We start from the raw sequence: 17,578 nt of genomic DNA, 5'->3' as shown, positions 1-17,578 counted from the left end.
GACTTAAGCATGTAATTTCTATTGTGCCTTTTGAAATGTTTCCCCATCATGAGGTTATCATCATACAGATCGCATATTATTAGTATGCAGTCCCAAAGGAAGATGTTTGTTTAAATGTCCACAGGGAAGAGGTTATCATCTGAGGGAATCATGATTAAATTCAGGGGTTTCCAAGTGCTATGTGATAAGTTTCTTTCATATCAGGGTAAGGTTTGTGCATTTGCTTCAAAACAGTAAGCAGCAGTGCAAGTTCAAAGACTTTTTCCACACATGGAAAAGACATTTGACATGTACTCTTGCAAAACAAGGTGAAAGTAAAAACAACTAATGAAATTATTCCAATATGCTGTATCTTAGCAATAAAACAACAGCTATACATTAACATCTCAACTAAAGGATAAGACTATGAATATGCAAATAGGAGACTCAGGCTTTTTAACCTTCTGGCTTACAAAATGCAAAGGGAGTCTAAATGAAAGGTGACATTTCCAGCAGAGGAGGCTGAAAGTCACATATAAAACCCTTTCCCCTGACCTGAGAACATGTAGCTGGACTGAGGCTTAAATACACAGTCCCTGGCAAGCGTGTGGAAAAGCTGGATGGAAGAGTCCAGAAAAGAACGCAGAACCTGAAAATCCCTTCCTTGCACCTCATCAAATCCAAGACATTTGAAGATGGGGTCATGAAAGACGTTAGTTTCTTGCAAAGGGGAGACCTATCCCCCCGGGTTTATTGTGCATTGATCATGTGGATGAACATGTAAAAGCTGGTTCTTAGGATTTTATTTCAGACTGCAGTACTAAAGAGTACAGCAGTGTAATAGCATGTGGTATTTTTAGTCTAGTCTAATAGCAAAGACAAGACAAATATACTGGCCCAGAAAAGTTCAATACTTCTGGTTCAGAAAAGCATCCCAAATTCAGTTTGGTAATACTAAAATGCACTCCTGAATCAGGACGAAGACAGACAGAAAAGCAGAGACACATGGGCAATGGCAACCTGGTTATTTACAAGGCATAATTGCAAGTCAAATCTATGGTCCGTGCCATGGTGACTTTTATTTCAACTGTAAAATGATACTGCCTTTAAAACTACTTCATTCTGCTTCAACCCTCAGTCAGTATTTGTCTTCTTAAACACTGATCGTTTTCCAGTTATTTTACTAGTCCCAAAGTACATTCACCCCTTTTTTTAAATGTAAAAAAAGAAAAGACGACGGCAACGAATGAATTCAATTTATATTTAGTAGCTGTAAACAGCCTATGCTAGTAAAAATTAACCTTCACTCTGTCATCTCATGAGAGACCAGGATAGGAGCAAGGTGAGAACCTGAACAAGTCTTTTTGTAGCCTTTGCTCAAAAACTCTTCTCAGGAAGCACTATTTATTCCTACTGAAGCAAAGGCTTTTATAGCTCATCTAATTTATTCTCTGTTTTTTCATTAATCCCAAATAAGTAAAAGAATCACATAATCTGCCCTAAAGTCAAAGTAAGAAGGTGATACACATCCTTCAACTGTGCTCACATTTGAATTTAAGCAAGTTGGTCTGCATTAATTATCAGGTATTTTGCCTTGGAAGCCCATCAGTTATTCCCATGTTTCCACAGGTCCCTATTGTCAACGGTCCCCCACATCCACAGTGCTCTTATCATCTGTTCTGTCATTTCATATATAATAGACAGACCCATTTTTCACCTTCCCAGGAATACAGTATGATACAGAACCTATGAAGTATGTGGCCAATATAATCTAACCTATTAAATGTCAGAATCATATATCTCAGACTATATGACAAGATGCTGTAGTCTAGCAGCAATAAACTCACTTTGTTCCTCCTAGGGAATGAGCTCCAGCGATAAGAATCCACGCGGGTTTCATTCTGTATAGATTTGATTGTGACCTACTGCTGACGGCTAACATGCTTGGAGATGATGGTAGAACTTTGCCAGTAAAACCTCAGATGGGAAGACAGAATAAAACTTAACAAAATATTCCCTTTATAGTTAGCTAAGCTTGTACCAGTTTGGTCCCTTGTAGGGTCATCTGACGCTTGCTCCAGCATGAAACTCACCTAGTATATTTTTGTATTTTATTATTATTTCACCCTCACATGCCATACTGGACATTCTGCTCTGGGGAAAATTGTAGACAACCGAATTGAATTTAAATCGAACAGAAATGGCAGCTTTCCAGAAGCAAAACAGCTACGTGAGTTTATTGGAAACAGAACACCAAAAAGCAGACATCGTACGCTCTGCAGGATGCCAGGAAAGTGCCAGCAAAACAAAGCGTGTGCTCTTGGCTCGTGTGGTAGGGCCGATGCCCATGCCAGCAGAGCAGCTTCACTTAGCACCACATTGTGTGCTGTGGCTGGGCATGCAGCGCAGCCGTCAGCTGGTAGCCGTCCACCCCAACTGTGCGTGCTTCCAGCACATGCTGGGCTGCGCAGCTAAAGCACCTCCAGGGCACTCGGAGAGGCCCAGGTCACATGGACAGACGTTTCTTGTCTGCAAAGATCAATGAACACGTCACCCGAGAGTCAGTTCAGAGAACTGAAAACCCTGCGGCCGAAGGAAACCCCCAAAACAAGGACATCCTCAGCATGCTGTGGCTGTGGAGCAGAAGGGTGGGCATTGGACTCCCTGTCCTGAGGGCACCCCAAGGGGACCTTCCCCTGGTTTCTGCCAGCACCGTGATGTGGTGTGGGTGGCTGAATGGCATCAGGCACAGACTTCAGCTGGCCATCTGGTTTATGGTGACTGCCTGGCCATACCCATCCTCAGCAGACAGCTTCCACTGCAAGTCTCCCAAAACTTTGTCTTCGTGATGGGAGTCTCCTTGCAAACCTCTACAGAGCCAAAGGCCAACCTTCTCCTGCCTCTCCTTCTTATCCCACCTCAGCTCAATTCCTGCTACGATCCAGCTGTAGTCCACAGATACAGTTCAGTTGGACACAAAAGTATAGGAAAACATAAATCACAACAGATTTATTAATATGAAGAACTCAGAAGCAAAACAAAGATTGTAACAGCAATTTCTCTTTTACTCAATTATTTTATCCATGTATCTCACTAAAGATACATGGGTTGCTATTCCGTATTTATTTGTCTATTTATTCCTATGCACCCATGGGGTGAGCAGCACAAGCCAATTTAAAGTGTGTCCAGAAGAGTAACAACAATAACTGAATCTACCCAAAATGAAGGCTGGAGCTCTTCTGCATTGGTCTGATTTGACAAGCCAGTTGAAATTACTGGGATTTCCAGCTGAAAGCCAGTACTGAAATAAAGGGATGTCATCATGATCTTTTTTTGTCATGCAAGAAGTAACAGGAAAGAAAAAAACGTAACATTGTTTCTATTTATTTTTAAGGTCTTTTCACACAACTCATTGCAGTACCCAGGCCCCTCCAAATGTACAGAAATCAGGAGGAAAAAAATATCAAAGAAACAAGACAAAAATCTCAACCCTGAACTAGTGACGATTTGGTAATATAGCCATATGCCTGTAGAATTTTAGCCATTCAGGTTCCTGTTCTCATAACTGCCATCAAACTGTAAGGATAAAAAGAATAAATGCTTTGACAAATTTCAATTATTAGATAGTTAACTACTGTAAACACAGAAGAACCATGCAGAGACCTGTCATACTACCGACACTCATTAGCTGTAATGGAGTTACAGGAGTCTTTATTTACGCAGTACATTAAGTGTATATAAATCTTTACAAAGATGGATTCATTGAAAACATCTACACTATGCATAGAAGTGGATTTCCTTGATCCTCAACAAATTTTAGGGGGAAAGGGTGACAGGAAGCCATGTTTCCAACTCCCCTCCCCCCCTTTATTTGGGTCACAAGTGAGTAACAAGAAACCGGTCACACGGGACATCAGTCACATGGGACATTCACAGCAATCACGAGGTCTAATATTTCTTTCCAAGAGGGATGCCCTCCTGCCTTGATCCCTCAATAGCTGTATCAAAAATAACAAAAGCTTTTTAAGTTTCATAAATAAAGTATCATGTGTAATGAATATGGGCTTTGTCTGTTTTGCTTTATCAGCCTTCTACCCGAATAGCAGCCTGAAGAACATATAAGGAAGCATCGCTGCCTCGGCAGCTTACTTATCATTTCAGAAAATGACTTGTCTGTTGGGATGGTAGCTAGGTTTGGGCTTTGGGGACAGCACTGAATCTCTTTGAGCCCAGTGAGAGAGCAGCTACACAGAGCAAGTAAATCATTTTAATTTTGTACAAGTTGAAAAGCATTTTTTCCTTGACTTCAGCTAGATGACAGTGGCATGATGGCTGATTTTCATTTCAATCAGAGCAGCATATGATTACCACCTAATTAGAATGTAGAAATAGAAAGGAGATCATTTTTTAACCTACCCAAGAGAACGGTGCTGGGGGAAGGGAGGAGACTATGTTAATCAAGTGATACTGGCATATAAGAGCTACCAAAATAGCCGCCTGAATTTTTATCAGCACCCTTATTGTCCTTGAGCATCTATCAGTGGCCTCAATCAAGACCTGTGTTTTCAGAGCTTTATTTATGAGTAATAAACATACTTTAAAATAAATACATGTCACTGCAGGCCCAAACTTGTTGTAGAAGATATCACCTTAGGCATAAATACATATATATTTTTCAAAATTATGTATAGTATTGTTGACAACTGTAAAACTGTAAGCATGAAAACTACCCAAGCAAAACCAAAAGTAATACTATCTTGGGAGGATAGTTGTTTGCATTAGTTAATTTTTTTAAAAAAATTTGCTTTCATTAAATATTGTCAGCTAGCTACTCCACTCCTTTTTGGAATAAACATCATAACTTAATTGTTGTGCCTAGGGGAATATAACTGAGGTTAAGTTAAAGGAAACCGCATCAGACAACATTTTCCAAGACACACTGTCTCCATCTACATCCTTCTGTAGAGATAAAGACAAGACCTCATCTCAAGATGCCACTTTGTTTAATTGTCTCTAAAGAACAAAGAGCCAAAATTAGGTTGCCGAGACCACCAAAGGGAGGGGGAAAGTTAAAAAACAAAAAACAAAAAACACAACACAAACAAACAACAAAATCTTGCAGGCAAGCAGTCCACAGAAATACTGAAATTGGGTGGCCGTGATGTGAGTTTTCATGGGCTCAGAGGTAAAAGCAACATTTTGTTAGCTGCCTGACCCAATTTTGGAAGGAGAGACAAGAGAAATGTTCCTAGCCTGCTGTCTTACACCTCCTAGGTACATGCCTACGTAACGTGATACTGCCAGACTAACGTGGTACCCAAACAGATACCATGGAGCGTCATGCTTACCTGCAGGGCGCTGCACATGACAAAGTTGCAATCACATTAGTTTACCCCAACATAACGCTCACTGAGGCCCACCTGCACTACCCTGCCTTGTGCAATAGAGAACAGTGGCAACACCCTTTGCTCTGTCCTACCAGGCAGTGGCTGTCCAGGAGGACACCTACTGCTCTCCAAAGTAGGCATATCAGTACCTTGCACCATTTTAGGTGCTTGGGATGCCCTGCCTGGCACACAGATACCCCTCTGGAGGCCAATGGCTCTCCGGTGGGTCCTGTGCCATATCTGCCAGCCCATGCAGCAGTCCTGTTCTCCCTCGGGCGCTTAAGACCAGTGCTCTTTTTATTGCAGCAACAATAAGTCTTTTGAGCCAAGACGCCTCAAGCAAGCCTGGGAGGCCAACGTGCAGCGCAGCTGGTTTAAGTCCTGCTGGACCGCTCAGCTGCATCTTACCCCTTGAGGAAGCTGCTCCCTCAAAGCCCTAGTCTGGCCCTTCCTGATCAGGAGACACCTGCTGTACCATCAGGGTGACAAGCTCTCTGAGGACAAGGAAAACAGCATAACCCCTGAAGCTCTGCTTTCTCATCACAGACCTTCCCTTCCTCTAATTCCTACACACCCTCCCCATCCTTAGAAACTCAATTGCTCACGCAGCTTTTATTAGCAGGATAAAAGTCCCTCCAGTCACATCCTCTGCTCTCATACGCTCACAGCTCCTGCTGGCAAGGCAAGTTCAGCACAACCCCTGCATGCCACCAAGGCACAAGCGCATATGGGAATCAGTGCATGGAAAAGGTAATTCCACTTAAACTATCTCAGTAGTGGAAAATATCATTGTGATCTGGATGAAGCACAGTACAAAAAGCGCAGGGCACCCGTGTTGTGGAGTACCTAGCTTGACAAATCAGGTGTTTCCTCCTGAAAATTTCTGAATTTTTGTCATGAGACATATAGCAAGTGGGATCCTGCCTCCCTCCCGCCCCCCCAAAATAGAGTTCCACTAATTTCAACCACACCAGGATTTTGCTCATCCTGTTTTGCTGGAAATGTACAAATTTATTTTATTTTTTTCCCCATCAGTGGGATGATGCATAACTACTTGCTAAAACATGGGGACCTAAATATCATGTACTTCAGGCAAAATAAGAAAAAGATATCTCTTCAGTAGTGATTCTAATGAAAAGGAATCAGGAATGTGTTGATTTATTTTCCATCTATGTGCTTTTAATCTGCATCAGTTATTTCAATGGAACATATATTGCAATCGCACTTTACTGGTTGTTGTTCTACTGGGGTGCGTAATAAATATTGTGAGATATCGTGCAAGAGAAAGAACAATACTTTGAACTAAATGTGCTGTTAAATTAAAGTCTTTTCTTGAGCAGTGAAAAAGTCCTGAGGCTTTTCATGTCAGTGACATAAGGTAAGGCAAACACTGAGCATTTTTTATTTTTCACCCTTGTGAGAGACATAGCATGAAGTAAAAGTACTGAAGTAAAAGCAAATAACAATTTCTAACATTGCAAATGTTTGAAGATACTTGCCGAAAAAAAACAAACATAACCCTCTCCCCACCATCCCCAAAAATGTAGGGGGTCCAGTATTTGAAGGTGTCACAATTCTTTTGTGATACCATTATGGGAAATCAGGTGGCAATATCTCAAACCTTGCCAAATTATCACAGAAAGAAACATTCTGAAACTGTTCAAAGAGCTTAATGTGCATTTTTAAATGAATCCCAGTGTATAACTTCCTTAAGGATGGGATCCAATTCTATGTTGTGCTCTGAAGAATTCTATTAAACCTTTAGTGCACTTTGTGAAATGTGAAAATGCAGTTTGCTAAAGAGATAGCCTAGGTGGTCTGCAGTAAATTAACCCAGTACTGCTGACTGTGGCCATTCTTGTGATCTTGCTCCAAGGGATTTCTACACGTACAGTATAACACCATTTACCAGCTTCTGAACTAGATTTGCCCTCTGGCTGCCAGTCAGACCTTGGTGTAAAACATGGCCAGAAATTAGTTTGACTAAGAGTTGCATTTCAAGACCAGAACACTGCCGTGTGTTACATACAACTAAGTCCAAACCATTACTTACAATACTGTTGTTTTTCCCTAGTGGACTTTATGTAGTTAAGTTTTAGGCTGCTAGGCTATGACGGCTGCTGCTTGGCCTAGCTGGTGTTCCCAGTTCAGTAAATTACAATAGGTTTCTCTCTGTGTTGCTTTGTAACAATTAACCTCAGAAAGGAGCTAACTCCATTTGCATGGTAATGAGACATTCATCTGAGCGGCATCGGAGTTAAGCATGCTAATAAGTTTTTATGCAAACACCTGAGGGGTCAAGCACAACAATGGACTTGGATAAGAAAACCTTTTATTAAATGCAAATCACTTTTCTTGTAAATAGTATGACAGAGAACTTCGCAGGACTCTAACAGTTTGCAAGAACTGAGTCATTTAGGTTATATTTTCAGGGCCCCAGGCTGACTAAGGAATATAGCCACTGATTTATTTATATTTTGAATTAATATCAGTATGGATAAAATCTTCATTACAGCATCAAAGGGGAGAAGTACTACAGGAAGGTAGAGAGGAGAAAACAACAACAGTGCCTTATCTTTCACAAATTTGTCACAGTTTCCTGGGATGCAGGAAGGCAGATAAGACACTGCTGCTGTAGAGCACAACAAGAGACTTACAAATTTGTTAGGTTTCCATCTTATTCACCTATCTGGTTTTGCCAAGTGTATCGTTATGTAGGCAAATTTCCTAGTGAGCAGGCTATCATTTTGGTCTCTATCTTGCATTAACTTCTTGAATTCGTTCAATCAATTCACATTCTACACTCAGAGATTGAGATCTTAGGACAACCAGTACCAAATATTACCATAACTAGCTGCCAAACATCTTTGGGACTAAAGGAGCAGAACCCTCTCAAAGGCGCTGCAGATTGCACAAGGAGGAATGAAGGGAAGAAGCTGCCTTTGATTCATTTAACTCTGGCAGAGCCAAGTGCAGGAGGCCTCATTCGTTCAGGAGAGACTGTTAGCAGGACACACTGACTCATTTTGACAGCACAGCCAGTGTCAGGGGAGTGGTTCTGGTTAGCAATAACAGGAGTGAAACATGGGCAGCGCTCTGAAAAGCTGGCCTCGTGGCAAATCGTTAGAGGTTTTGCTCCCGGAGTAGAACATGTGAATTTAAATACCCCGTGGGTGTAGTGGGGGCAGCTCTATCTTTACGATAGAAGTTTATAGAAAGGACTATATCATATGGTTATCTGCAGTAAGAGGAGACTATATCGTTGAGACACAGAAAGTCCCTTTCATTTCCGTTGCTGTATGATGAGCTACTTTTGGGAAAAGTTTAAGTGACATATAATATTACTACACAAACCCCAAAATCTAATCCAAGGGAGTAAGCGTACACAATATAAAATGGATTAGATTGACACCTGGCGCAGAGCTACGTCAGTTTATACAAAGCAGATGAACTTTAATGCTTTATGCATTAAACAACATCAACCCAACAACTGTATGCTTCTCAAAGATCCCTTTCACTGCCTAAGTTACTGCTGCCTTCAATAGAATTGTTAAGTATTTTTATTTTGCTGCTCACCTATTTAAGACCTGTAAAGCACACTAGTATGCCATAGTCTAAAATTCAAGCCAGTAGATTACACAAAAACATTACAAAGAGGGAAAGCTTTGTACAAGAAAGAACAAAGCTATGGATAACTGGATGCTCAAAACATATCTTGACTGAAATCTAGTACTCCACTTCCTTCAAAAATTAACAAAAGCTCTTGGGTATTAGCTCTGAATTGTCATTCATGGATATGCATCACATGTACATCTTCAAGTGCATCAAACGGCATGAGATCTCAACTTTGTGAGTTTGGGATTCAGGGTGTTAGGAAACTTTTAATATAAAAAACTATTAGCTATACTAGTCCACATTCAGAAAACAGCTATGATGTAAGCTCAGTAGGATAACATTTAACAATTGTTTTGTAGTCAAGACAGCCTGGTATCCTTTCATTGGCCAAACATTGTGAACTACTGCTTTTTTAAAAAGAATTTAGATTGAATTGGAGTTTGTGGGAAACAAGACAGGACACTGGCCAAGACAGCCAAGAATTAGAAGGGAATATGTTACAGAGTGAAAAAGGAAGAATTGTGCATATTCAGTGTTAACAGTTTACACTAATCTGTGTGGATCATAAATACAGTGGTATTTTGCAAACTCGGGTCAAAATACATAAAAAATTATTATAACTCAGATAAGAGTTATGAACACACATGGCAAACACCATCACTTCAATAACTATCTGCTGTGAACCTCACGTCCTCCTCCAAAACATACCTGCAGCTTTCTGATAACAAGGTAAAGAACTCACTTGAAGTCTAAGGAGGGAACCAGAAAAATGTGGAAGCAACACACAAAAAGAAAGATGGAAAGGCGACACGGAGGGCATACGTGAATTTCCAGGCCAGAAGCAGGAAAAGCAGGAATAAAAAAGGAAGACTAAAGGGTACTGAAAGTGAAAGTTGTCTTAAAACTGAGAAGCAATGGCTGAACCATAGAGCAAAATACTTCAGAAAATAGTTTTCACTGAGAAAACTTTTACACTTTTGATACACAGTCTACCAAATGAAGTCAGGTTTCTTGTAATACCACTAAAAGTAATTAAGGGGTATATATAATACGTACCCAGATTTTGAGGGAGAACAGCTTACTTCTGGAGCCAAAAAAAACTTTTAGCCTATTTTTTAAATTATTTTTATTATTTATTTTTATGTGGTAAAAACGCAATTAAGAGAAATTATGAGATAGCAAAGCAGCACAAACATAGAGGTTCTAGCCTTACACTTAAGGGTTAAATTTACATACTAACAGACCAGACTCCCAAAAATATAAGCCTAGAGCTAGGCTGATAAGATGACAGCTAGGCACCCATAGCGTTAACAAAGACTGTCCACCGAGAACTCCTGCTTCACTGCTCAGATCGCCAAGTCACGGGAAGCTATTAAGAGCTCAGCGCTACGAAGAACCAGTGTCCAAATACATACACACTCCTGAGTGTACCTTTCGGAAATCAGTTTTGAAAACTTCAATTTACCATTCAAATCTCAACATAGCATTTCCTTTCAATTCCAAGTTGGTAAGAAAGAAAACAAGCCACATAAAACTGCTGAATTCATACTCTCACGTATCACATTGTCTTGACAAAAAGGCCCCCTGAATATATTGCTAGAGGAAAAATGCTACTAATTATGTCCCTCTATCCAGTGCTTCTCCACTGGATGCTTTAAGTATTTTCAGGCAAAAATACTGAACAACTCTAGCTGTCTGAAATCTGCTGGCTGTAACCATGAGGAAACAGACATATCTTCAGTTTAAGACATCGGGATTATTTGTTCTGTCACTTCTTTGTTGCATTTCTCCAATTCAACACTAGGAACTATCAGCCTGCTAAGAACTCGAACCAGAGAAAGACAAAAACTAGAAAGGGGGGATACAGAGATCGTTCTGTTGAAAGCTTTTTTTTTTTTGTCTTGTAAAAATAATCACCATCACGTTACCACTGAAAGACGACCAGTCCTGTTAAAATTTCACAGTTGTATCACGTATTTAGTGAGTGTTTCAGGGAAAATGAACACTTAACTGTAAGCAAACCAAAAATTAACAAACACAGAAAATACTATCATACAGCTCTTTACAGTAAAGGGACCCCTAGAACACCACTGATCTTTCGTGGCTGTTTCCACTGACAACTGTTATATACATTTCCTTTCCAAGAATCTCCTCATTATTACACAAAAACTCTGACGCTCAGAAACAGCTTAAGAGGAGAATAGTCTTTTACTTCGCCAGGAAAGATTAAAATGCACAGGAAATGCACAGCACGGTTTCAAGCAAAGGTATTTCCCTTCAACTCCAGCATAGCTTTTAAATATAACAATCTTCCCCCAGCTATATATTGTCCTGACCCGATTTCATTGGTCTTAGACTAAATAATAAATAATAGAAGACTTCAAGGCTCAAGCCTATGTTTACTCTTTTCACAGTTTTGGAATCAAGGGCCATAATATCAAAAAGAAATTTGGGAAATTTATGTTTTATTCCATACCTCATTATGATTCTTGCTCAACCATTCCTTAATGGTGTTAAGGGCAATGACAGCAGCAGGCTCATTTGGAAAACCTAAAGACAGAAGAAATGAGAGATTAATAAAAGGCACACATTTTTCTACACATATAAGAAAACAAAAATCTGGGTATTTCCTTATCTCCCCCCCTCCTTTGTTTGGGGTTGTTTTTTCTTATTATTATTATTTTGGGATTACAGTTGGTAAACTCCCTTCACAGATTGTATAAAGGTTTTAGGTATCATCAGTTACTTTTTTTCCCCAGCTAAACAAATTGAAAATAGGGTCAGTGATGTTTCATTTGATTATTTTTTTTAAACTCTAGTTAGGAAAGCTCCACAGCTCAAGAGAAGTAGAAATAATAGCGAGCTATACATGTGTCATACCAGGCAGACAACAATATAACACATATATCACAGTAACAAATACTAGGCTTACATTTCATGGCATGCAAGAAAAATTCAGACATTTCTTAAGGCATAAGGGCTTTCTTAAGGCTTGCTTTCTTTAATCCATCAGTAAAACTATACAACACTGACTCCAACACCATAGGCCTTATAATGATAGAAATTTTTGAGTTGGAAATCTCTTAATTTATCACAGAATGTTAGGGGTGGGAAGGGACCTCTAGAGATCATCGGTTCCAATGCCCCTGCCAAAGCAGGTTCACCTAGAGCAGGTTGGACAGGAATGCATCCAGATGGGTTTTGAATGTCTCCAGTGTAGGAGACTCCACCACCTCTCTGGGCAGCCTGTTTCACTGCTCTGTCATGTACGATGTAACAAACAACATTGGAAATTGAAGAATTCATGAAGCAGAAGCACATGAATTTAAGGCCTGATGCTGCATGATATACTAGCAACAGTAACTCCCCCCAGCACTAAACAATATCAGAAATCTTTCCAGGGATACAGACTTTTTGCTTTGATGGTCTCTATCTATCAAGTCTAAAGATGCTTTCATTACTTAGGCAGCCTTAATTTAATTTTCCTTTAAATTCCTAACTTGAGGGCAGCAAATCATTTTTGCAAGGATTTAAAAATAAAAACCCATAAGCTGTATGAATAGCTCTCAGTAGGTTAGATTAATAGCAGTCTTTGAAGAGGTGGAGCTACAGGCAGTGTACAAGCAAGCAACAGGGCTAGACAGAAACAGTCGTGAAATTTGGCATACAGCTGCATACATATAGCTTTCTTACATCATATACCACCCTCACACCATAAACTGAAATGCAGACACAGCAAAAATTAGGAGATGCGTCCATCTTTTTGACCTAGCACACTATCCTCCAAACTCGTATCATCTTTAACCCTTATTCAGAACTTGTGCACTGCTAGATTAAAAAAAAGAAAAAAAAAAAAAGGAACAAAATCCCTCTACCCTCTTTGAGTCACATCCCAAAACATTACTGCCGGTAACTGCACTCTACAAGGATTTTAGTACGCGTGCTGCTGGATGTTTTGCAGTGATGGATGACAATCCGGCATGAGTAACAAGTAAAATAGTCAATGTCTAGGTAATACAGACATTTAGCACATGCTTCCTTTGCACACATTTCTCAGTAAAGTGTATCTTCAGATTTTTTTAAATCTTTTTTTCCAGGTCCAGGATGGAAAATTAGGTAAGATGGTACAAATGTTACTGTGGATATTTCCACTGCTGCTGGAAAATATATTCTTATGACATTTAATAATGCTGCTGATATCATCAAGGCATATGTCTTATGACAAAAACTAATGAACACGCACAAAACCCAAAGCAGGGACTTCCAACAGCCTCAGTTTCATCATATAAAACAACAGACCTCTAAGCAGACCGTCTGCTCAAATTAGTAATATCCTCTCTAACAAACCAGGACTTTGTAACATAGAAATTCTGTACCCTGAGTGTGGTATATCTGCCTGGAAATACAATGAATGACATGCAGATACGTTTATTTCAGACAACTGATACACCATTGTTGACACACTGAATGGTTTATTTTCAGAACAATTCTCTCTCCAGCAAGATTAACTTTTCAGACTTGTTTTTCACTCCCTTGCAGCAGGGTATTTGCCCAAAACTGTGATAAAGCACTGGCAGTTTTATAGAACCATAAATCTCTCCATAAATTGTGCATTATTTAGAAAACTGCTGCCATACTAACCAATCTTAAATAGAAGCTTACCTAGAAAACTAGCGTTCCATTACTCTTAAGTAACTACAAGGTAAAAGAAATAGTTCAGCAACCAAAATGAGAAGTATGTGTATGATTTCAGACATTATTTTGAAATCCATAGAAGCCTTTTATGACCAGTTACCAAAAAAAAAAAGAATCTAATTAATATTTCACACGCATTTCTGGTAATTTTAATGAAAGGATTACCTTATTGGCTTTATGCAGAAGCAGGATGGAATTAGCCTCCTGTTCCATACCCTGCACCAGCACAAAAGGCTGTGTCTCTGATTCTCCAACAGAAAAACATTTTGTTTTATAGGACTGGGTTAAAGGGAGATAAAGTGAGATGGGATCTTTTTAAACACGTTTTTGTGTTGTTTTTATCTCTAAGCTACATTTGTCTGCCATAACATTTCTGGTCTGCTCTCATACACACACCCATCCCCCTTTCTCCACTTTCCTTTCAGCAAAAAAGCAATCTCAGTGAGCACGTGGGAATCAAATTACTTGAGAGAAATGAGCTCAAGGAGCCTCACAGTTAACCGACTGCTGGAGCAGCAGCTCAGGCAATTCTGGCTAAAGGCTCAATTTCACAAAAGATAAAACAGGTAAAGTAATAAGAGTGACACTGGCCCGTGTTACTGCAGTGAGTGCTCCTCCAGAATACTGAAAAGGACAAGGGCACAAAAAGGCAAAGAAGCATTAGCCATAAGGTACAGGCAAGCGCTGCCTCCACAGGACTTCACGGAGTTTATCTGGCTGGAGAAAAAGGGAGGGTTGGCAGGTTGTACGTCATGGATAGGTGTGGGGTGAGTTGTGTACCTACCCACACACACACCTCTTACTTGGGCTGGGTTTCCTACATCCTCCAGTGGCAAAGCCGACATTTTGGCAACAAGTCTTGCTACACCACAAAACCAGTGCAGGCTCTTTGGTTCCTGAAGGGCTGCTTCAGCAAGAGGGAATTTTACTGCAGCCCTCTGCATTTTTCAGTGCCTGCTAATCACATCTCACCACGTATTACCAGGGTCCACTCCCACCCCTTCAAGTACAGCAAATCCTAGAAGCAAGCAGCCGCCGTCTCTTGTGCCCCTCTCAGTTCAGGAGCCTTCCTTTAAAGTAGTTTAATTCATTACAGCTGATGCCACAGGGGGTGCAAGCCTGATAAGTCAGTAGGAACACGGGTCTGCAGCAAGTCCTGCAGGGTTTGAAAGATATGGTAGGTGAAGGAGATGTGCATGCACAGCCATGGCCGAGCTTCCCTCTGGTCATTCAACACTGCCAACTCTGTAAAGTACGTCAGTGTTGACCATCTCCATGTGCCTGTCCCTCTGGCCATAGGGAAAAAGGCTGTATTGCAGCTGTGTCTCCAGAAACACTTGTTAATCCATAATCTTTGCAATTTGCTTGGAAAGTTATGAAAGCTCTCAATGTCTTTGCCCAGTTGCCTCACAGCTAAAGTAACACTCTAGACAGAACAGCTGCCTTTGTATATGCCTTTAGAAAAGTGAGTGCCATCTTTAACATGGATTTGGGTACCAGCATCAGTCTGGCTACAGCCAAACTTAGAAATCTCCTCTCCTCCTCTTTCGTGTTGTTAATAGATGTATATACCACTACATTCACTCCCTAAAATGAATGACTACGCCTTCGTACTCCCACTACAAAAAACACATCCTATTTCTATCACATAAAAAATACCTCATCTGAACTCTACTGCTTTTGGTATATCCTTGCATGGATACTACCCACGGTGACAGCCTACAAAAGCTTTTAACGGTCTTCAAACTTATGAGCCTCTGCACCTCTTTCCAGGACTTTACCACCTTATTCCTGGAAACCGTAACACTAACCGGAGAAATGGCTATTGAAACAAGCTGTACACTGTGCCAGTCCTTGCAGTCCTCATGGCCATAATTTTCCAGAGGAGGCATGACAAGATGTGGCAGAATTATTCTAAAATATTTGATATTAAATAAATATGGCATTTTAGAGGAGAGCGTGGAGGAGAACTAAGAAAGATAGTTAACTGTAGAGATACATGTTGAAGTTCCCCTTATATTTTGTATTTATTCCCTGGAAAGCAACCAGTAAGAACATAAGTCCCCCTGTTTCATCAACATAGAGAAAATATATGAATTCCCTGTTTTTAGACACTCTAGTGTAAATGCTCAGCCTTTTGTGCTTGAGGGATATAGCAGAGAAACATTAACATTATTGTGAATGTCTGTTATTGTATGTCTAATTTGTCTGTGCAGTATCCAAAACACATATACTAGAAGTTCTTCAATGAATAACAGAGCAACAAGGATTTTGTAAGATAAAATTAATAGAAATCCATTTAAGGGACTTCCAAATTGTATGGAGATGCTGGCAGCTTTATCTGTCTCTTTTACTGTGTCAATCCAATGCTGCATCTTATTTAAAATGTCCTACTTACAATTACGTAATGTCACCTCCCCATGAAAAGCCCATTGACAAAACATAAGTACTAAATAATCAACCTTGAGTATGGTACAGCTGAAGATGATGTTAACAGATTATATCAGTTTGGTTATACTACTAACAAGCAAATGTCAATCCAGAGAATCACTTCGGTAGCTGCAGGGGTAAATGTTATAATTTGTCAGTTTAACAGAGATGCCTAATGTTTTCTGTAAATCAACTCATCCTGGTAAAAAAGGATCTGCATCTTTTTTTTTTTGTTGTTGTTAGCACAGCCTAAACGCTAGACAGGTTTTCACTCATTTAAGACTGCTCCCTTCTCTGTGGTTTCCTAAAGGCTCATCACGATCTTAATATTCTTATTTGCCAGCTTTAATGGTTTGATTTTGAATGATGAACAGAGCCAAATGCACATCAACACAAATACACCTTATGTGTTTCTCATACTTTCTCAGAGGAATAGCTACACTGGCATGTTTGTGCCTATATCAAGGTGCAACAGTCTACAGACTGTTCCCATGTTCTAAAATGAAGTTTAAGTCCCACTGTTTAATCAACACGACTGTCAAAACATAATAACTTGCATTTATTTAGTTTAGACATTTGTCAATGATGTTTAATGATATGTAAAGGAAGCTCTTCAAATAGTAGTTCAGAAGTCACATTTTGACATTGTGCAAGTGTAGTAAAGGCCTTCTCTGCAGTCAGTATGACAGGGTATTTCTACCATGCATCAAGTATTTGCTATGTGGGAATCATCAGCACCAAACTGTGTGGAAAATAAAGACTTTTTTTTTTTTTAAAGAAACCTGGGAAAGAGACAGAAAAAAAGGCCCTAAGCATTTATTCCATATACTTTCTGAAGCTCAATATTATTATGGGGGCTTAAAAATGCTTTCTGAATCACAACAGACATGTGAACAACTGAGCTTCATTATGGTCATGTGGGTTAAGGCCAGCTATTGACAACACACTAATCATAACACTTCAGCCTTATCACTTTATGACAAAAAAAGGAAACAAATGAGATGCACAGCCCAGCATGCCTGAGGTGGGGTTACTCAATACATTCACTTGTCCTTCAGTTGTGAAACTAGCAGTATAATCTTGCAACCGATCCCATATAATCATCTTGTCAAAGATATATTTTAGTAGTCAAAATGAAATCACCCGTGCTAGGCTGATTCCCATTACTGTGGTATATCTCGCCTGTTTGGAAGCAAAGGTGGTAGTATTCCACCTACGTGCTTAGGGTGTTGCCATTGTTTACCTTCATTATTATTTTTTTAATTATTTAAAAAAAAACAAAAACAACTATGGTCACATGACAATACGATAAAAGCTGCCAAGTTGCTACCTTGATCATTTTTATGGACACTCACAACCTGGAAAGGAACTGCCCTCATTTGGATCAGCTGCATTGAAGACTAAACAGAAGAGCCATGAATCTTCTGCTAAATAACTTACCTCGCCTTCTTGAACTCATTCAGCCAGAGAAA

General features: G+C 39.8%; 1 protein-coding gene across 3 annotated transcripts in view; it reads right to left on the bottom strand.

Moving 5' to 3' along the window:
* Positions 1-17,578, bottom strand: part of MACROD2 (mono-ADP ribosylhydrolase 2) — an 891,867-nt gene that overhangs the window by 254,117 nt on the left and 620,172 nt on the right. For all 3 annotated transcript variants that reach the window (XM_082481410.1, XM_082481412.1, XM_082481411.1), the window contains exon 8: positions 11,458-11,531. In XM_082481410.1, coding sequence (XP_082337536.1) covers positions 11,458-11,531 — 74 coding nt within the window. The remainder of the gene's footprint in view (positions 1-11,457; positions 11,532-17,578) is intronic.

The sequence above is a fragment of the Vanellus vanellus genome (assembly GCF_965231255.1).
Source record: "Vanellus vanellus genome assembly, chromosome: 3".
Taxonomy (NCBI): Eukaryota; Metazoa; Chordata; class Aves; order Charadriiformes; family Charadriidae; genus Vanellus; species Vanellus vanellus.
This window is presented reverse-complemented; position numbering and strand designations above follow the sequence as displayed.